Genomic DNA, 22,993 nt, shown 5'->3' on the forward strand with positions numbered 1-22,993 from the left:
CTGAAGACCTATTCTACCCCGGATCTTCACGGGTCCCAGCATTATCTGTAAGGTTGCTGGGGACCTATATTTCTACCCAGAATTCAATCATTCACTCACCATAGGCATTTTTGATTTGTCAAAGACGAGAGTGATCTTGGCACAGTTGTTGCCGAGGTTGGCAGAGTTGGGGGTGCAGGCCGTCTCCAGCCCCTGGGGGACGGGGTCCTTGATGTGGTCCACCTTCTTGCACTGCCCCCAGGGCAGACAGGGCGGGGTGAAGCAGATCTCCTTGGTCTGCACCACGCAGGTCTCGTCGTTCATGCAGTGGACCACGGGCTCCGAGGTGTTGGGGTGAGACAGACAGTTGCGCGGACCACACCAGATCTGGGGACAAAACGCACATAGTTTGAAGCTGGTCCAATCCTACATCTTTCTATGGGAACTATTTGATTCTCATTGCTCAGTTACAGGTTGCGTGTGACTCGCAGATCGCTAGCTTGGTGTCGCTTGGTGAAACCAGGTGACCTCATTGCTAGGTGGATCTAGGTGATGTCATTAGCGGATCCAGGTGACCTCGTCAATAGCGGATCAAGGTGATCTCATTGCTAGCAGATCAAGGTGACCTCGTCAATAGCAGATCCAGGTGATCTCGTCGCTAGCAGATCAAGGTGACCTCGTCAATAGCAGATCCAGGTGACCTCGTCAATAGCAGATCAAGGTGACCTCGTCAATAGCAGATCAAGGTGACCTCGTCAATAGCAGATCAAGGTGACATCGTCAATAGCAGATCAAGGTGACCTCGTCAATAGCAGATCCAGGTGACCTCGTCAATAGCGGATCAAGGTGACCTCATTGCAAGAGGATCCAGGTGACCTCGTCAATAGCAGATCAAGGTGACCTCGTCGCTAGCGGATCCAGGTGCTTCTCACCTGTCTACCTGTAGTGTGCATGCCATCTCCTGTATTGGCATGCCTGATCCTGTAGTGTGCATGCCATCTCCTGTTTTGGCATGCCCAATCCTGTAGTGTGCATGCCATCTCCTGTATTGGCATGCCATCTCCTGTAGTGTGCATGCCATCTCCTGTATTGGCATGCCCAATCCTGTAGTGTGCATGCCATCTCCTGTATTGGCATGCCATCTCCTGTAGTGTGCATGCCATCTCCTGTATTGGCATGCCCGATCCTGAAGTGTGCATGCCATCTCCTGTATTGGCATGCCATCTCCTGTAGTGTGCATGCTATCTCCTGTATTGGCATGCCATCTCCTGTAGTGAGCATGCCATCTCCTGTATTGGCATGCCCAATCCTGTAGTGTGCATGCCATCTCCTGTATTGGCATGCCCAATCCTGTAGTGTGCATGCCATCTCCTGTATTGGCATGCCCGATCCTGTAGTGTGCATGCCATCTCCTGTATTGGCATGCCATCTCCTGTATTGGCATGCCCGATCCTGTAGTGTGCATGCCATCTCCTGTATTGACATGCCCAATCCTGTAGTGTGCATGCCATCTCCTGTATTGGCATGCCATCTCCTGTAGTGTGCATGCCATCTCCTGTATTGGCATGCCCGATCCTGTAGTGTGCATGCCATCTCCTGTATTGGCATGCCCGATCCTGTAGTGTGCATGCCATCTCCTGTATTGGCATGCCATCTCCTGTATTGGCATGCCCGATCCTGTAGTGTGCATGCCATCTCCTGTATTGACATGCCCAATCCTGTAGTGTGCATGCCATCTCCTGTATTGGCATGCCCGATCCTGTAGTGTGCATGCCATCTCCTGTATTGGCATGCCCGATCCTGTAGTGTGCATGCTATCTCCTGTATTGGCATGCCATCTCCTGTAGTGTGCATGCTATCTCCTGTATTGGCATGCCTGATAATTGTCATGGATATAGGAATAAAACTGGTCGCAGACTTTATTTAAATGACAGACACAGGAGCTGTGCTGACAGTATGTCAATGTGACATGTCTCACCTTGCTGCAGGTGACCTTGCCGTTGTCACAGATACAAGAGTTACACTGGTGCTCCCACTGGCTCCCGTCACCGTAAATACGCCGGTCGTGAACACACGAATTGGGTGAAGCAATCTGGCCAATCACTGTAAAGAAACACATGGGTAGTGGATTAATCTGCCTTTTGGCTTTATGAAATTATGTAAGCAGTTAAAACATTATTCATCCATGAAAACTTTCTCCAAAAATGTCAAGAGATTTTGCCCTAAAATAATGATCTGAAGAAACAATGACGCCTATTGAGAGAAGAATAAACCTATTTGTTGGAATGAAATGCTTGTATGTGCACCAAATGAAAACACATTGTTCAGGAAATGGACCCCATTTACCAAGTATGTACAAAAATAATATAGCCCCTGTTTTACTGAAATGTTTGTACATATGCCTTACATTACATGAAAATAGTAATGAGCCCTTTTTTTGCAAACAAGCGTACGAAGAATACAGTTCGTTATTTGTATTTATTACAAAGATAACAATTGAGTTCCTAAACATCCCAAAAGGATGCAGATCTCAAATAAAAATCCCTCCCCCACCACCCAAAAAATCAAATGGCAGCTCCCTTATAACACCGCATTCGTCACCACTCGCCCCTATCGATGAAAAAACTAGGACAAACCGATCAGAATGCGCGTATGATTTCAAGTTCTTCGTCAAAGAATCCCTCAGAATTGTTTTTTGATTTTACATATGTCTTGCATCTAAAAATATACCCAAGACACAGTTAAATGTGTTCAATAATACTGTATAATTCTGCATGTCCAGATGTGCTTTTAATTGCATCTGAAATATATATAATATATGGGGAAATATATGTGAACCATTACGCAACGAGTTGACAATTGTTTTAGGTATGCCTGTTTGCGCTAAGACGGAACTCGGTCGTAAAAATGGTCATGATAGGGGCGCTATTCTGCTTGTTACATAACTAGCTGCATGAAAGACATGATGCAGGTGTATAAACCAATGTGCCCTCCCACTTTTCCCCTTGAAAGTGTGCAAGTACCCTCAGACATACCTGTCTGACACCTGTCTCCGGTCCTCCCAGGGGGGCAGATACAGGTGAACTCTCCGATGCCATCAATACATGTGCTGCCATAAGTGCACGGACTGGAGGCACACTCGTTGATATCTGCAGGAGGCAACATTTACCATTATTTTATCATCCCAAACTGGCTCCCACAGGAAATATCGCTTGGATGAGATCAAGCGATATCTACACTGTAGATATCGCTTTTGCGATATCTACACTGTAGATATCACTGCAATGAAATTACATCACAATGCTTTGCAGACCATTGTGACATCACTGGTTACCATGACGTCACAATCAAATGACATCACTAATGGCTCTGCTACTGAAGCTGTTTGCAGTACTTTTTACACAGAAGACACTGCTAATTACTGTCTACAAATTGAAAAAGTTAAAAGAATGATGTTGGATGATAAATAAAATCTCACCCTCGTGTCTTTTGATATCAAATATATCAACACTCGTTGATAAAAGTGGCAAAAATCCTCGGCAAGCCTCGGATTTTTCCACTTTTATCAACTCGTGTTGATATATTTGATATCAAAAGACACTCGGGTGAGATTCTCTATTTATTAATCATTATGATGCATACCAATTTAGCACAGAACATCGATATCAAGAATCAAGATGTTACAACAAAATCAACATAATAAAAATAGAAATTGACGTATTCAGTATACTTAACATTATATTTAGAATCATGCAGATTGTTAGAATAGAGCAAGAGTTAAAGCTGTCAGAGCATGGGGCAGGCCACAATCCATGTTGATGGGTTACGAGGCCATCGACTGCTCGTACAATCCATTTCATTGAGTTATGAGGCCATCTACCAATAGCCATGTTTGTGATCTCTGCAAAAGTACACTGCTTACATAGCCTACTGTAGACGGCACTTACTGACACGACAGTCCGGTCCGGAGAATCCCCTGGCACAGCGACACACGTACCAGTTAACGTCATCAATGCACGTACCACCATTGTAGCTGAAATAAGTATTACAACTATTAGTAAAGACTCTCGGTCTATGCAGTGTGAAGGTTAGAAATCCCTGGCTTTTGAAAGTTGTTAAATCCACAATATTTGTATCATTAAGTGTTTTACTTTGTTGTAAGTGTCGCTCTATCAAATGTGGATGACACAGAGATGGTCATGTCTCGAGTGTCTAGATGTCTAGCTGTTTCTGCTAGGCTGCAGCGGAACGACAGGTAGTGACACAAAACAGCCTCTCTTTCAACTGGAACCTATTATATTCACCTTCCACCACTTAACAGAGCATGCTGGAATCCTCAGAGACTGAGTTGGACGAGGATGATTTTATGACTGCTTCCAGAAGATGCTGATTTTGCACTCAGCTTGGATGATATTCTGCCTTTGTTCACCATCTGTCTGTTTACAAACTCACCATGGAAACGGGTTGCAGTCATTGATGTTTTCTTCACAGGTCTGCCCCTCGTAGCCATCGCGGCAGATGCAGGTGAAGCTGTCGCCACTGTTGACGCAGGTGCCGCCGTAGCGGCATGGGGAGGAGTCACAGCTGTACACCGCCGCTGCAACATCACACACGTACTGTTATGTTATTGCACTGATGTTTTCATTTTGGACTTGGCATATTGACGCTAGCCGAGGCCAATACAGGCTGTTAGGGTCACTTGACAGACTGATAATCTATCCAATGCCCAGTGTTAAAAGACATATGATATTGTTTGTCATAAAATACTCCACCAGACGCTACAGAAAATATGACATGTGGAAATATAATAAAGTAGACACAATTTATGGACAACAACTTCTTTATTTACTGTAAAGGTCACGTTTCGGTATAGATTCTTGTACCTTTGTCAAGCAATATAATGTTAATGAACAATTAAAACCACAAAAAATATTATGCCAGCATTGATGACGTGGAACAAATTTGTGACGGTCTTCTTCAAACCATTATTAGCCTGTTATCTCCTGCTACCGAACATTTACCATTGGCACATTGATTGGGTGAGACAATGAGTTGTGCAGACATTTGGCACAGGGAAGGTGTTGGGTGGGTAGACATTTGGCACAGGGAAGGTGTTGGGTGGGTAGACATTTGGCACAGGGAAGGTGTTGGGTGGGTAGACATTTGGCACAGGGAAGGTGTTGGGTGGGTAGACATTTGGTACAGGGAAGGTGTTGGGTGGGTAGACATGTGGCACAGGGAAGGTGTTGGGTGGGTAGACATTTGGTTCAGGGAAGGTGGCGTGAGGGGGTATAGATAGACAGCCATACATACGCCTCTGACAGGTGTTCCCCACCCAGCCATCCTGGCAGTCACAGGCGAAGGTGTTGCCCACGTCCGCGCAGCTGCCTCCGTTGGAGCAGGTGGTGTCGTCACAGTGGCTGTCAGCTGGAAGAACACATGTCTCAATGTACATCTGGATAACTAGATGCCCTTGTATGTCAAGCAAATCTGTGTTTGTGATTGGGGTTTACAAAGCTTAGAAAGACTTCAGCAATATTCCAGTTTGTGGGAGGAGAGCCTAGAGTGAGGAGGGGCTGAACATTTCTGGCAACTAAAGGACAAGCATGTGTGAGTTTCAACATCAAACATTATCTTCAGGAAAAACTTCCGGATATATGAAGACATACTGTTATCGGTGGTTTAGTCGGTAAGCAATGTCATAAAATGAAACTGTTTATAGCAAAGGAAAAGAAATTCCTTGAAGCTCTCATAAAATCACCATAATTCTGGCAGACAGTGAATAAAATTTGAAGAGGCAAGTCTTGAGTCAGATCTACTATACCAGCATTCTCAGAAAAGCTTTACATTTGGAGGGAAAAGTTAAAACCCAGTTCCTTTTCACAACACTTGACAGTCCGTGATTATACCAAGCATTATCCACGTCTCATCTCCTTTCAAGACGAACAGTTATAAATACTGTCATTAAGAACTCTTACATAACAGAAAAGTGTTTTGTTTGTTGTTTGAGCGAGTGAGTATGGTTTTACGCCGTTTTTTAGCAATATTCCAGCAATATCATGGCAGGGGACACCAGAAATGGGCTTCACACATTGCACCCATGTCGGGAATCGAACCCGGGTCTTCGGCGTGACGAGCGAACGCTTTAACCACTAGGCTACCCGAATGCCCCGTTTGTTGTTTAAGGCCTGTAAATAAACAAGTCTGGATTATTGATAATCAGACAATCCAGTGATTGATAATGTGAGCATCGATTCTTGCTGTTGGGGTACGATAACACATAATCAGCTAAATCACCAGCCAGCTGATCCATGTCACATCCTACGACCAGCTAAATCACCAGCCAGCTGATCCATGTCACATCCTACGACCAGCTAAATCACCAGCCAGCTGATCCATGTCACATCCTACGACCAGCTAAATCACCAGCCAGCTGATCCATGTCACATCCTACAACCAGCTAAATCACCAGCCAGCTGATCCATGTCACATCCTACGACCAGCATAGTTTGCTAGGGACATTTTTCAACCCGAAGTCCCTGCAGGGTGTCTTGAGGCGACAGACTCGCTTATGGAAGAAGTAAGTGACTTACTGAGAGTGCAGGTCTTGCCCTTCCAGCCATTGATACACTGGCACACAAACTGGCTGAAGTCATCCACACACGAGCCACCATTACGGCAAGGGTTGGTCTCACAGTCATTGCGGTCTGTGGAGGCAAAGCATGGCTGTATCAAACTCTGAGGGGGAGGAGGGGGAGGAGGAAGAAAGGAGGAGGATGGGAAGGGGATGGAGTGGAGAAATCCCCATTTCACTACCACCCAATCCATTTTATTACCAGCCAATCCCCATTTCATTACCCCCCAATCCCATTTCATTATCCCCCAATCCCATTTCACTACCAGCCAATCCCCATTCATTACCCCCCAATCCCATTTCATTATCCCCCAATCCCATTTCATTACCCCCAATCCCGAATTTCACTACCACCCAATCCCATTTCACTACCCCCCAATTCCCATTTCACTACCACCCAATCCATTTCATTACCCCCAATCCCATTTCATTACCCCCCAATCCCCATTCCACTACCACCCAATCCCATTCCACTACCACCCAATCCCATTTCACTACAACCCAATCCCATTTCACTACCACCCAATCCCCATTCCACTACCACCCAATCCCATTTCACTACCACCCAATCCCCATTTCACTACCCCCAATCCCATTTCATTACCCCCCAATCCCCATGTCATAATTGCCTAATTCCAAATATTAACCATCCAATCCCCAGTTGAAGCGTGCATGCCCACTCACTGATATTGCAGAGCGCCCCTTCCCAGCCGTCCATGCAGATGCACTGGTAGGAGTTGACGCCGTCGATGCACGTCCCATTGTTCTGGCAAGGGTTGCTGGCACAGTCGTCTATGTCTGAAACATTGAATCACATCTGTCAAGACACAACATGACAACCTGATACAACATGACAATATCCACTAGTTTGCATCATAACACATGAAGTTACTTCCATAAATTCTAAGCAAATTAAGTTTGCTGCACATCTTCACCAGAAAAAAATATGTAGTAACCCACTTATAGATGGTTCAGTTGGATTGTTGATAGGAAAATGTCTGATATTTATGTTATTTTAAATCATTATCAATATGTGACTGAATAAAACTAAAATGTAAAAATGTATCAGTTTGCAGACAATCATCACAATATTTAGCAAAATAGAATAGGCCAAAATGAATTCAAACAACGACAGACTTACTCTCGTGACAGTAGGTTCCTGTGTACCCCGTCTCACATGCACATGAGAAGCGGCCGCTGGGTTGGCTGATGCAGATGCCGTGGTGGCCGCAGACGCTGGACGAGATGAGGCGGAACCCGCCCACCGACTCATTCGACGGGATGGAAATGGTGCAACTGTCGATCACTGGAAGAGACAAGGCAACAACTGTAGAAACGCAGTCCTTTGACCAATTGTTAAGATTTTGTCTTGCGTATAAACCTTGCATTTGTTTTAAGCTGAAGTTTATTGGGAATGGAAAGGAGTAATATGTCCAGATAAATGTAATTGCTTGTTTTCAAGGATTTGTACCTGTAATCTACCTGGAGTAAGTGAGTGAGTATGGTTTTACGCCGCTTTTAGCAATATTCCAGCAATATCACAGTGGGGTACACCAGAAATGGGCTTCACACATTGTACCCATGTCGGGAATCAAACCCGGGTCTTCGGCGTGACTATCAAACGCTTTAACCACTAGGCTACCGGTTCGCCCCTAATCTACCTGGAAGGACAAGAGGGACAAACAATAACTCCTTTAGGGACTGGTCCTTTATCATGGGTGTCACAGGGAATCAGCGGAGGGTCATCCAAAAACGTGACAAACATTAGGGGATCAGCATTATTTTCAGCACATTGGTGCATCAAACAAACCCTGTATTAAATTATCAGTCCCTCAGCTGGAGCCAAGCCAGGTGAAGGAGAAGTAATTGTGGAGATAGAAGGTAACAGAACATGATTGACTGATGGAACTCGGAGAGAACAGTGACCTTCACACGACTGTTCTGCACATGTAGATCGCCTCTGGGAGCAGTCCTTGCCGTCAAACCCGTCACGACAGTGGCAGTAGAAGTCGCCCTGGATGTTGAAGCAGCTGGACCCGTGCTTGCAGGGGTTGGGGTTGCAGGGGTCCATATCAATCTGCAGGCACAATACAACATCATATATACTCATCCAAAAAACTTGAGGCTCATAGATCTTGTCAGCGTAGAATTAGAATTAGTATGCATCCCACGCACTGCATGCATCCAACGCCCTGTATGCATACCACGCCCTGTCTGCATCCCCACAACCTATTCGCATCCCATGACCCGTATGCATCCCACGACCTGTATGCATCCCACGACCCGTATGCATCCCATGACCCGTATGCATCCCACGACCTGTATGCATCCCATGACCCGTATGCATCCCATGACCTGTATGCATCCCATGACCTATATGCATCCCATGACCCGTATGCATCCCACGACCTGTATGCATCCCATGACCCGTATGCATCCCACGACCTGTATGCATCCCATGACCTGTATGCATCCCACGACCTGTATGCATTCCATGAACCCTTACCTCACAGTTGACCCCAGTGTAGCCATCATGGCAGTCGCAGGAGTAGGCAGCCAGCTGGTTGCGGCACGTGGCTCCATTCCGACACGGGTTACTTGCACACTCGTTGATCTCGATCTGACACCGAGCCCCAGTGTATCCTGGGATACACGCACAGTAGTGACCATTCACCAAGTCCTGAAACACACAGAAGGACTTTGTTCGTTTGTTTGTTGTTTCACGCTGCACTCAGCAATATTCCATCTATATGACGGCGGTCTGTAAATAATCAAGTCTGGCCCAAACAATCCAGTGATTAATATAATGAGCATCGTTCCACGCAATTGGGATTGATGACATGCATCAACCAAGTCAGCGAGCCTGACCACCCGATCTCATTAGTCGCCACACAGAAGGAATCGAACAGAATGAATCCAAGGGGTCTGAGGAGTACATCATCTAGAAAACATCTGGACAGTTTAAGGTAATCGGACTAGACAGTAGGCAGGGAGGGACCAGCCATAGATGGGGAAGGGTGATTTTATGCTGAAAAAAAATACATTGTCTGCCACAAAAACTACTTTGTCGCAAGATGTTTTACAAAAAATAATAATTTAGGCTCATAGTTTTAATAACAATATCTGGTTTGGCAACTTTTAGCGGGAAAAGTATCTAGTCTCCATACCAAATCGTGTGCTTCCCCTAGAATATCAAATTGTTGACATTTGTGTTAAGCATTGCCGTAAGTCACCTCTGCGCTGGAAGTGTCATAGGGTAGACCTACAGTGGAGATATATTGATCCTATATAAGATAAACAATGTTTTAATCCAGGGGTCCGGAAAATTTAAAATCCCAATCGGACATTTACATTTATGCCACGCCCCCTTCAAACAGCGTGTTTTAGTACGACTTTTTACACACAAATTACAATGTTGTACCAGAAGTGTGGGTTGAAAGAAGGGAGATAACTCTTGGGGGTTTGAGAATCCTTGGTATGGTTCTATCTGCCACGGACCAGGTTTGCGATCACTCACCACACACGATGCTCCATTGAGACACTTGACAGCAGCACAGTCATCCACATCTGTGGAGCAGAGCAAGACAACGTCATTAATATCATAATATCACCAATAAGATTTCAAATTTAAAGTTATTTCAGGTTTAAACAAAAAAAATCACTGAATGCTATCAGACAAATTACACACACTGCCTCTATCATATCATGTCTTTGCTTCTACTGATAATTAGCTGTCTTAAATATGTTTACCGTATTCGACGTAATAAGCACCCCGCTCTAATAAGCACCCACACTGATATTTGCTAATATATTGGCTAGTGAACAATCCCAATTAGCACCCCTTCCGATTGATCAATGTATACAAGACTTATTTATTCGTGTATAATATACACTCGTGTGTTATATGCACCCCTAATTATGGGCAATTAAATCCTGCATTAATATATCCATCGTATATAAACATTTCAGGCTGTCAGCATAAACCACGAAATTTACGATCTTTCAACTCTGTTTTTTTTTCACCAAAATATTATTCAAATAAGAGCCCCCTATTTCTAATTTTGAGAGAGCCCTGGGCGCTTATTATGTTGATTACAGTAAATGACAATATGAATAAGCATGAAATTAAATAAACATTTATGATAAATCTTTGAATATATTACATAATATGCAGCATTTTTGTCATATGTAATGTCTTGTAAATTTCAATCAATAAACCATTACTTTTTGATAAATTTAAAATGAAAATTAAAAATATGCTTTTATTCAATCTTTTTTCATTGATTGTATTGTATTTATCAAACATTCACACAAATGCCACTTCAAAAGTATTTAGCATTCATCCAAATTGTAACAAAGTAAATCTATATATTGTCACAGGTTCCTGGAAATCTCCAGGAACTCACTTTGATCACATCTCTTCCCTGTCCAGCCAGGCTGACAGTCACACGTGTAGCCCCCAACCAGGTTGTGACATGTGTACGCGTTGACACACGGACTGCCACTGCACTCGTCCGCATCCAGCTGACAGTGCGGCCCCTGCCACCCCTCGGGGCACTCGCAGTCGTAGCTGTTGTCTTGGTCAACACAGGTACCGTTGTGGAGACACGGATTGGATGCACACTCGTTAACATCTGCACATACACAGCAAGCATAATTACTTTCTTTGAATAGATAATGAATAAATAATGACAAGAGAAATAATTTGACTTGATAAAGTCCTGGGGATAGTGATGGAGAAAAGGTTAAACTAACATCTTGGTTCCTGGAATAAATAAATGTACAGGTGACTCAAGAGGCCTGAGGGTTAAATATTCATGCTCATTGTAAACCTCATTCATTATATTTCTCTCCATGGTAATAAAAAAAAGTCATCAGGAGATGACATCCCATCGGTCTGGTGCAATTCAGAAAGAGAGTTTGGCTACTTAAACCCCACTTTTGGTTCATTTCCATTGGATACCTTCAGTTCAGTGAAGTAAAAATAATTTTTCAATATCCCCCAAAAAGCCAAGAGTTGATCACTGATCTGTATAGCAAGTTTCATCAAGAAAGATTCAACATTTTTGGAGTTCTTCGCAGGAAATGAGCACTTCCCTCATTTTGCAGTAAAATCCAACTTTTCATCATGGAAACATAAAATTAAAATAAAAATCCCAAAACAATAAGAGATACCAGTTCATCACTAGATTGATCTGTGTAGCGAGTTTCAATAAGAAATATTCAACGTTTTTGGAGTTCTGCTCCAGAAATGGAAAAAGGACGGCTGACAGATGGACAGACGGAAAGACGAACATGCTGTGGGGTGGGGAGAGAGAACTAATAATGTTTTGGGGAAAGGGACTAAATTCGATTGAAAACTGCATCAGAGACAATATATTTAATTTGCCACTTACATTTTACTTCAACCTGAATCCTTGACAAATTGCAGATCAATTGCACAAGATATATTTATATCTTTTTCTGTCACTAAAGATTTACTCATTTTTTAAGATTTTCCATAGTTTACATTTAATTAATTTTTTACTTTTCTGTACTAATTTCGGACAACAGATCATCCAAAATATAAAAAATGTGAAATAGAATTAATTAATTAATCTTAGTAATGAAAGAAAATACTTCAAAGATACCCAATTACGCAAGGGAAATAAATGTAACCCCTTGAAAACAATTTTTCTTCCACTTCATTATTTTTTCTTTCTACGGAAAAGGATGCATCTGTTTTGCTAGTGAAACTAGCAATAGTAAAGGGAAAAAATAATACATCCATAAATTAATCAAATTTCAACAGGTTTTTGGTTAGTAATGCAGTGGATGACTCTCATTACTTCAGCTTATCTAGCTGCTGCACGACCAAGTAACAACCTCATTATCTCTCCCTGTTTCTGGACACCAGGGAATAACTACAGAATATATCCCCACTTCAGAAGACCAGGGAATAACTACTTGATATACTTACTGATGTCACACTTGGTACCGGTCCAGCCGGGAGGGCAGTTGCAGACAAAGCCAGTGTGTATCTCCACACACTTGCCCCCATTCACACATGGTGACGATGTACATGCATGGTCAGCTGGTGAGGAATAAACACACATGGCAGTTTTGATAAAGAGGGAATCATTGGATGAATTAGTCTGCTCCTGACCTGTAGCATTCGAGTGACAATGATATAACTATTTCACTAAAACCTGAGTGAGTGAGTTGGGTTTAACACTGCTTTTAACAGTATTCCAGTTATATCACGGTGTGCCAGCTTAATTTGGGGGGAAAGCCCGAAGTGATGCAGGTCTCAGACGTTTACCACTTCGGTGAAACCCACAAGCACGTGTATGGTGCTGACAAACCTAAAAACATAATCCGGGCGAACCGGGATTCGAACCCACAATCATAGGTTTCTGGCGTGCCCAAGGGAACTAAAACCTGAACACTGACCTTGACTTAATTTGATCTAAACATTTCCCAAGCAGGCCTCATCTTAAAGAAGGTATATACATAATTTAATGATAAATGCATTAATACTTTTGGACAAAGTTAATACTTTTTTAAAAGTGTAACCACAAACATCTTTTCTATCTGTAGATTTTTCTATCTCATGGCCTTGGCCTTGGCCTTGGCCTTGACCTTTGACCTTTCCATTAAACATGACAAAGAATAACTCACATCAATAATCCTTGCACAACATTCAAAGGAAAGAGTAACACATTTACATGTACATTACAAATTACCTTAAAGGTGACCTTGACCTTTGACGTAAGTGCAGTTGACATGGCACATGTATACATTCAAATCTAAACTTTCATGGCTAGAGCGGTAAACATGCCTAGAAACTGACAATAATATAACCCTGTTTTACAAAAACCTGAAATTACAGAGGATGTTTAGCAAGTTTAATGTGAAAGGTATCCAACAAACTTTACTTTGATCTTATGACCTTGACCTTTGACATTGACATGTACCAAAAGAATATGTATTGTCAGTAATCTTTGAATAATAGAAAAATCACCAAAGGCGGTGGGGCCAAAATCCAACAAAACCTTTGGCAGACAGCTTACAATCAGAGTTGCGCCTACCTATCTCACAGTTCTTTCCCGAGAACCCTTTGGGACAAGTACATGCATACTCATCGGGGTTGATGTTACGACACAGACCGCCGTTGCGACAAGGATGATGGCGGCCACAGAAGTTGAGATCTGAAAATGGAATCAAGATATTCAAACTTATCCTCATTTCAAGAAACTTGGAGAAGCTCGTCTTAACATTATACTTGGTCTCTTTTCGTAATTATTTAGTTCAGGGATAATTTGTCCTAAACCATGGGCTCAGTAGTAGGAATAATAATACCTAAATCGTATTGTCACTCTGGGAAATAAAATAGATTAATTTGTAAAAAGCTGTTTCCAGGAAAAAAAGTAAAATCGTTATCTTCCCTCCCAGACCAAATAAACTGGGTCCTAAATAATTCCTCTATTGCCAACAGAATACAAGGACGATTCCATGTTTTGTACAAAACGAGTAAAAAATATTTCCTTTATTGCCAACCAGACAAGAAGAAAATTTCTTTTAATTAAAGAGAACCCCAGAGAAGATTCACATCATTGTCAACAGAACTCAGAAACAGAATATCTCACTAGTGTCCACACCAAACTTTAGTTGAGGGTGTCTGATTCTAAATATGGCCTAACCCAGAGACGAAAGGAGAGACACTGGTGCTGCAGCTCACACTCTTGCAAGATACAGTCATCCATATAAATGAGCACTGCCGTGACCAGTGAGATATATCATTTATGCAATGGTTCCACTATAAACAGTCCTGCACGTGCTGGCTCTTGTGTGATGCACCCCCGGTAGTAGTATGCCGTTTGCTCATGCTGACATGACTTTAACCCGACAACAATTAACAGCCTCGTTCCCGTCTGAAGTCACATCAAATATTTACCGACTTTGAATTAAATTGTAAATATTTCAAACCCTCCATCAGTCACAGACCCCATAAATCAAAGACAAATCAGTAGGATTTGTTTGAGAAATAAACAGGGCATGAAATTTGGCCATGAATAAAAAATTACAGAAGTTCTTCCCAAGCAAAGACTTAACACGTGACATAAAGTAACGGCCACACGAACAGAGAAATGGAAGGGATTGATATGTTCTTGGGAGTCACATCATGCGCAATTTCCCATTGGTTTGTGTCATGTGGCTTAAATGTGCCGAACGTGTATGTGCGCGCGTGCGCGCGTGCGCGCGTGCGAGTGTGTTTGTTTTTGTTTGCTTGCTTTGTGTCTTGTATGTGCCGTGTGTGTTTTTGGGTTGTGTCTGCGTTTGGTCGTAGCCTTGTTTCTACAAAAATGCCACTAATGACGCAAGTGTGCCACACCCACCTTTGTTACATAGAATGCCTCCCCAGTTGAGATGACAGACACATTGCCACGGAGAGCCGTTACAAGAGCCGTGCTTACACCCCGGGTACGGGATACACTGATCGCAGAGGTCGCCCTGCCACCCATAAGCGCACCTGTAAAACAACGCACACGTGTCACACATCAACGACGAATAACTCCTAAACTGTTACCCAACAGAACATTGTTCAAATCAGTAATTAAAAACATGAATAAATACAAATGAGCGAGTGTTGCACAATCAAAAAGTATGCACAGGTTTCGTGTCTGGATATTGCTTGCGATTAATGAAAAATATAAGTCAGTGTATGTTTGTTGTTTAACGCCGCACTCAGCAATATTCCAGCTATATGACGGCCGTCTGTTAATAACTGAGTCTAGACCTGATTGACATCATGAGCATCGATCCACGCATTTGGGATCCGGTCACATGCATCAACCAACTCAGCGAGTCTGACCACCCGATCCCATGGGTCACCTCTTACGACACGCATAGTCTTCTTTATCGGCGAGAGAGTGAGCGCTGCTCTCCACCAAACAACCTATACTCGGCCCCGTTCCACGAAGCGATGTTAGCACTATGACTATCGTAAGTTCCCGATGACATGGACATTTACTTTGCAGTCACTGGTTTGGCTGGTACAGGCTTGGCTGCTTACAGACCGCGGTCACATAACTGGAATATTAACGACTGCGGCGTTCAACAACTACCACTCATTACATCGAGGTGCCTAATGCGGACATCCAATAAGAATATTTCGAACAAAACAAGTAGAATATATAACGCGTTTGTCCTGTATCAAGTGAGTGAATGAGTAAGTGTGGTTTTACGCCGCTTTTAGCAATATTCCAGCAATATCACGGCGGGGGACACCAGTAATGGGCATCACATATTGTACCGATGTCGGGATTCGAACCCGGGTCTTCGGCGTGACGAGCGAACTCTTTAACGACTAGGCTAGCCGGCCGCCCCGTCCCGTATCAAGACGTAACTTGGTTGTGTCTGAAATCAGAGACCATAAAATAGATATATTCTACTTTATGGTGTCTGCTGATATGTATTGTTAATACAAAGGAAATGTTCAAGAAGCGGGAGTATGAAGAACACAAGACATATTTGGCACATGAACGCTTCCAAAATATAACCTCCATTTTTGCAGCCAACACGTCTGAAGTTTAACACTGAATCGACTAACCCCGTGATATCGGTATATGGCAAATGTTTCAGATGTTCGTTGAAGAGAACTTTAAGAATGGACTCATTCTTTCGTTTGTTTGTTTGCACTCAGCGATATTCCACCTGTATGACGGCGGCCTGTAAATTCTCCAATGGGGACCAGACAATCCAGTGACTGACATCACGACAATCGACTTCCTCAATGGGAAATACGATGACAGGCACAAGTCAGCGAGCCTGACCACCTGATCCCGTCAGCCGCCTCTTACAAGCACAAGTCAGCGAGCCTGACCACCTGATCCCGTCAGCCGCCTCTTACAAGCACAAGTCAGCGAGCCTGACCACCTGATCCCGTTAGCCGCCTCTTACAAGCACAACTCAGCGAGCCTGACCACCTGATCCCGTTAGCCGCCTCTTACAAGCACAACTCAGCGAGCCTGACCACCTGATCCCGTTAGCCGCCTCTTACAAGCATAGTCACCTTTTACGACAAGCATGGGTTGCTGTAGACCAATTCTAACCCGGATCTTCACGGGAGGAGACAAGCATGGGTTGCTGAAGACCAATTCTAACCCGGATCTTCACGGGAGGAGACAAGCATGGGTTGCTGAAGACCAATTCTAACCCGGATCTTCACGGGAGGAGACAAGCATGGGTTGCTGAAGATCAATTCTAACCCGGATCTTCACGGGAATTCATTATCTTTGTCTGAACCTGAAAGTGGGTGACTGTGCAACATTTAACGGGGGCACTGTTTGCACCTAAGTCCGGTATCGACAAACCTTCGATTCATACAGTTGACGAACACTCTATCGGTCAGGTCGCACATTGTAACAAGCAATGTTTAAAACAAGTCGACACTATACTGTCTCAGACTCGCACAGCTCACGCCCGGTAGTGACAAGTTTAACCTGGGATCTCATTTACTGGGGAACAGTTTGAACTGGACCAGATTTAGTCTATCTCCCAGACCCTAGAGAATACATTAAAAAAGAAGCCCAACTCAAGTCTAGAATGATTTGGCAAGTCTAGGTTGCCTCAGCTCTGGAAAATTAAGGATTGTTCCGGGCTCCATTTGGATTTTATTATTTTTACATTGTTTTTTTTAAAATATATATCTACAACTTTAAATAAGATAACTTGATTTCTGGGGAGAAATGTCAGTCTAGTTCCGTTCTAGAGTAATCCACTATATATATAGCGATGTGCATGCACGTGTGTGCGCGTGTGTGTGTGCGTGTGTGTGTGCGTGTGCGTGTGCGTGTGCGTGTGTACCATGTTTAACGTCTTGTGGTAAAACGCAGCCGGGGATCGAAACACCGACCTTCCGCTCTACGGACAGACGCTCTATATCCACTTGACCACGAAGGCGGACACTTGTATATGGGGTGAGGGTGAATTGGGGTTTAACATCGCGTCCAAGATTGTTGCGCGCGTGTGTGGCTGCTTGTACAAGTCCGGACTGATGGTAGCCCTCTGAGATACCATGCCGCAGTTTAACATGGATACCCAAATCAAACACAGTATACTGACTCCGAGCCGACCAGTCCTTGTTTTAGCCCCTTAATGCCGAACGCCAGACAGGGTTACAACAGGTACCATATTTTAATGTATTTTGGTATGACGCGGCCGGGGATCGAACCCCGGACCTGCCGTTTCCGGACAGACACCCTATCCACTTGATCATGAAGGCGGTCACTTGTATCATGAAGCAATAACCTCGTATGATGTGGTTCAGGAAGTGTGGGATCCCCATGATACACTCACCTAAGGATCAAAGACTCAGTGACAAGTGTTTGACGAGGTCGAGATAGAATTTCGATAATTACATGTATAGAGTATTTTTCTATTCACTTCGTTTCGACAATGAGGGGGCTTGAATATTCTATATTTAAAACTACACCCAAGTGGCAACCGTTACACCGCATTGTGATAAGCTACAGAATGCGGCGCGCTTCAATTGTCTGTGTGTTTATTAGAGTACAAAATATGGCCCAGCCCAGAAGAGTGACTGAAGCACCTAATCCTCCAGGTCATCGGTATACAATAGGAACATCCTTCCCGGTCCACCCGATCTCGGTTCTCACGGGAAAGTCCGAGTCGTCAGTAGGCACACGCACGGTGCACACAACACCAGCGTTCCACCACGCTTGTCAGAACCCAGTGGTGACAGCAGAACTTTGCGTGAAGTACGTGATCACATTAGCTGTATTCATAAGTAATATAATATTTGATAGCACTATTCAAGTCTGAAGTGACAGATTGCCAAGAGGAATTTCTGCCTGTCGACCGACCTTGTTGATCCAGCGTGTGGCGACAACCGAGCTCCTTCTCATGGTTATTAGTTTACATACATAAATAATAGCGTCACGTGGAGGGTGCTACATCCACGCACCTACCCCACACCACTGCAGGTGCCAGGCTCTCCGTTTGTCTTGTCGCCTCACAAGTCGAACAGATCAGAACAAAGACGGAGCCAAGTTGTATCTGAACCAGCCCTGGTGCCGGTACTCTTTCATCTGTATTTACATACTAATATTAATATGGCCTGCCACGTTCCGTCTGTAATCTGTTTACGGATAAGACTATTAGGTGCGCGGTGCGCGGTGCTGTAACACCTTATTCTCTTCCTCCGAGCTTAATGAGTGAGTCAGTGAGTGATTGATTAACGCTTCTCTGAACAGGATCTCACTTTTATGACTGAGCGTGTAGAGGATAACGATATTCATATATTGTTAGTTTTTTGGAATGTATCAATTGCTGAACCGAACTATTTTTCCGGCATTAATTGGTGACGGTTCAGCAGATTTGCGTCATCAACATAAAACTTTCAAAGACACCCGGAGTGAGTGAGTGAATTTTGTTTTACGCCACATCTTGCAGCAAGCTATTCGCGGCGACAACCCAAAGGATGGGCGAGTGAGTGCAATTGAGTGAGTGAGAGATGGACTACTGTACCCCGATGAGGTTCCAAAACAACCAAAGCTGCATTCACAACTTCACAGCACGTTGAGATCTACTAATCTAGAAATGAAAGTATCAATCATTCCACACCCAGTGGCGAATTGTTAATGAAAAGGTTGTGTTTCACATGACACGTGCTATCTTACCACGACACAGGTAGCTCAGATGTCTAAGCCCGCAGCAATTCACTGAAGAGCGTCACGTCCTATGGGTATACCATAATCCTACGGCACGCTGTGACATATTTGGAATACTGTTCAAAGCGGCGTTCAACCTAACTCACTCTTCCACTCATACCGTGACATGATATATTTTCATAATCATATCCAACCCGTCACGGTAACTGTATTGTGACAGTGAGTGAGTGAGTTGGGTTTAACGCCGCTTTTAACAGTATTCCAGTCATATCGCGGCGTGTCAGCTTAATGTGGGAGGAAAGACCGAAGTGATGCAGGTCTCAGACGTTTACAGCTTCGGTGAAACCAACGAGCACGGGTATGGTGCTGACAAACCTAGAAACATAATCGTGGCGAACCGGGACTCGAACCCACAATCATTGGTTTCTGGCGTACCCAAGGGACGCAACTCTGCACAGCGAATCGCGGCGCTTTAGACGACTGGGCCACCCGTGCCCCCGTATTGTGACAGAGTGAGTGGTTGATTGATTATTGTTCTACGCTGTCTTTAGCTATATTCCAGCAATATCACGACGAGGGACAGCAGAAATGTGCTTCACACATTGAACCCATTTGGGGAATCGAACCCGGGTATTTGGCGTGACGAGCGAACTAAGTTAAGTCAAATCAGTGTAAAGCTTATTATGCAAGTACAAATCTCGCCTATCATTAATACCACTGGTAGTGTAGGGGAGCCAGTATGAAATATCTTCACGAGGCAAGGAAGTGAACTGACCATAAAAGTCCAGTTTCTAGCCTTGCCGAACTAGGCTGGAATTTCTGGGCTCGATCGTAGCGCCACCAGTGGCTGTTATGAGTTATGTCCCTTCTATGTTCCTCCTACTGACCAATCAGATTCCATCCCCCCTATCACATGATTTTGCTTCAAACAAAATGGCTACGCCCAGTCAAGACCATCTGATTGATAATCAAGATTTATTTTGTAATAAAACGGGTGCGAAGTGCAACAAATCACGTGATCATCTTGATCAAAAGCATGAAAGAATTTGCAAAATATCTGTCGAGGCCCAGTTGGCGGTACACATGCTTTGCAAATCCTGCAGTCGACCAAAATCTGCACGAAGAAATCCACGTTGATTACGAACCGGATGTCTAGTTCGTTACGCAATTTTGATTGGACTATTCATAGGCTCTTTAGTTCAGCTAAAACATAACTCCATAATTCCAGCCTAGTTCAGCAAGGGTGGAAATTACTGGACTTTTATAGTCAGTTAACTCCCTTGCCTCGGGAAGATGATCACGCTGGTTCTCTACTCCATAATGAATATCCAGCCTTGTTAAAGCAAGGCGACCTGTGTTTATGGGTATCCACTTAATCATGTGCAGCGGAGGAGATAATTTAATGAGTGAGTGAGTGAATTGGATTTAACGCCGCTTTGAACATTGTTTCAATTATGGCAAGGCCCATCAGCATAATGTGAAGCCTCAACGCCACAGGTCGTAGTAGTGTTCCACGACCAAGGATATAGTGCCGACACCATATTGAGCTGTTGAGCAAGACTCTTAATGTGTTGCATCGGGGTGTTCTGGGTAATCCCGTAAACCACGCGTTGGAGGACGAGGTTTAATGGTATTTTCTTAGATATACCAGATATTCATGTGGGTGGGTATTGAGCGACGCCCGCGCGGCAGTATCACAGCTATATTCCGACGGCTGTGAATGATCGAGTCTAGACCAGATACACCACTGGTTGATATCATGATGAACGATGCACACCATCAACCAGGCTGCACACTGTGACCACCCGCTCCTACATTAGACAATTAGAACACCAAGCACGGAGTTTAATGCGCTTGTCCTTTAACGCACCACTCCACTGTGTAATATTCCAGTGGTCTGTAAATAATCGAATCTGGACGAAACAATTTAGTGAATGACATCATGAACATCGGTCTACGCGACTGAGGTACGATGACATGCATCAGCCAAGTCTGCGAGCCTGACCACCCGATTCCGTTAGTCTCCTCATACGACCAGCATGGGATGCTGAAGACCAATTCCAGTCTGGATCTTCAAGGGGTGAAGGGTAAGGTTCTGACCGTTGCATCAGTGCTGACTGTTCCACGGGTAATTGACCCATAGAGCAAGAATAAAGCAAATACGTTGGTGATTCGATGACAAGCATAGCAGCCATGGTTAAAGGTTGAAAGTGGAGTTAATTTTCACTCACACATCCAATTACGTCTTTCATCACGTAAACACAAGACCCATTCCACAACAAACAACACATTTCTAATAAGTTATCGATGTTCTGAATTACAACATAACGATAATTATCCTTAGCCAACATGAAACGTAATTTGAAGACGCCCGGGGCCAAGGACGGGTGTTAACAACAACCGGAAGTGACGCCATGCTGGGCCTACCTGCATTCTCCCGGTCTCTCGCAAGAACCGTGAACTGCGTGACATCCGGGTATGCAGATAGCTGGAAAGAAGAAAAAAGGCATCATCAAACAACGTCTCTTTCCCCGAAGGCCAAACTCTGCCATTACAGCAAATTTAAAGTTTTTCGTGACTCCAAGTAAATAATCATGGCTTCTGATGCCATCATTTTATTTCCCAGCGTAAATACGCCTTACAAATGTCATCGAATATGTGGCTAACATGTCAAACATGTTAAACATTGCTTCACAACAATAGTTGTTTGACATATAGTTCAGCGGCATTTAACATTACAAGACTTCAAACTGATATTAGCCCCATACTGTTAGACACACGGTATCATTTAATAATTAATGCTGCGCCGGGGAACCGCCATGGGCTTGTTGGGCTTTTCCTGGACCAATTCAAATATGGCGAATCTTGAAACGCCTCTTGACAGACGTTTCTATGACGCAAAACTTACTGACTTTATTACATGCCTACTGTAAACTAAAATTTCTCAACAGTTCTATTAATAAGGTGAGGTATATACAAATAAACTGTCTTTTTGCAATGACTGGAAGTTCATAAACGGGATTTATTATGCATGTTATTTTCCATATCTCGTCTCGTCAGTGTTGTTCAGGCCCCTCGAAATACCTTATTGTTATGAAAATATACATTTGACGATAAAAAACCTGCCTTTTATTCTATTACTTTCCAACCCTACCCTAAACCCACTCCTTATTCACACCCTAAAAATGCCCTGACCCACCCTGACTACGCCTGTAATATCAAGGTAGTTGCCATGGTTACCTGTTTCGCATTCTTGCCCCATCCAGCCATTCATGCAGTTCTTGTCTCCGTTAGAGTCGCACTTGTAATGTCCGAACAGGTCGTTGTGAGGCCTACAGAATTTGGTGCACGTTGTGTTGTAGTAGTGGGTGTCGCACACGACCCGGATTCGGAAGGTGAGTCGTGCAGTGGCGCCGTTGTGGGTGATGGTGTGCCAGGCTTGACCGGGGAGAATGATGCCCTTATGAGATGCGCGTTCTATGAGGGAGGCCCCGTCATCTGAAGGAGGAAGCATGAGTTAGCCCAGACATATGACACTACTGTTGAAATCATTTTGTTATGTATAAACAAAGCAACTGAAGATTGTGTGTGCAGTTGTACACATCTATCATGATGCCATGTGGTTTGAGCGAGTAAGTGTTTATGTCGCAACATTCCAGTCACATTACGGCGAAAGTGCCAAGAAAGACCTTCAAACAATTTACTC

At 43.8% G+C, this 22,993-nt stretch overlaps 1 protein-coding gene across 1 annotated transcript in view; it reads right to left on the reverse strand.

Moving 5' to 3' along the window:
* Positions 1-22,993, reverse strand: part of LOC139442609 (protein jagged-1-like) — an 86,561-nt gene that overhangs the window by 6,004 nt on the left and 57,564 nt on the right. Inside the window, exons 3-20 of the mRNA XM_071223466.1 lie at positions 22,528-22,785; positions 21,715-21,775; positions 14,992-15,125; positions 13,684-13,803; positions 12,573-12,686; positions 11,020-11,247; positions 10,131-10,180; positions 9,120-9,293; positions 8,540-8,690; positions 7,755-7,919; positions 7,298-7,411; positions 6,573-6,686; positions 5,293-5,406; positions 4,432-4,576; positions 3,927-4,012; positions 3,015-3,128; positions 1,958-2,082; positions 100-366 (exon numbers count right to left, since the gene is read on the reverse strand). Coding sequence (XP_071079567.1) covers positions 100-366; positions 1,958-2,082; positions 3,015-3,128; positions 3,927-4,012; positions 4,432-4,576; positions 5,293-5,406; positions 6,573-6,686; positions 7,298-7,411; positions 7,755-7,919; positions 8,540-8,690; positions 9,120-9,293; positions 10,131-10,180; positions 11,020-11,247; positions 12,573-12,686; positions 13,684-13,803; positions 14,992-15,125; positions 21,715-21,775; positions 22,528-22,785 — 2,534 coding nt within the window. The remainder of the gene's footprint in view (positions 1-99; positions 367-1,957; positions 2,083-3,014; positions 3,129-3,926; positions 4,013-4,431; positions 4,577-5,292; positions 5,407-6,572; positions 6,687-7,297; positions 7,412-7,754; positions 7,920-8,539; positions 8,691-9,119; positions 9,294-10,130; positions 10,181-11,019; positions 11,248-12,572; positions 12,687-13,683; positions 13,804-14,991; positions 15,126-21,714; positions 21,776-22,527; positions 22,786-22,993) is intronic.

The sequence above is a fragment of the Haliotis cracherodii genome, unplaced genomic scaffold (assembly GCF_022045235.1).
Source record: "Haliotis cracherodii isolate W230 unplaced genomic scaffold, xgHalCrac1.p SCAF_5, whole genome shotgun sequence".
Classification (NCBI taxonomy): Eukaryota; Metazoa; Mollusca; class Gastropoda; order Lepetellida; family Haliotidae; genus Haliotis; species Haliotis cracherodii.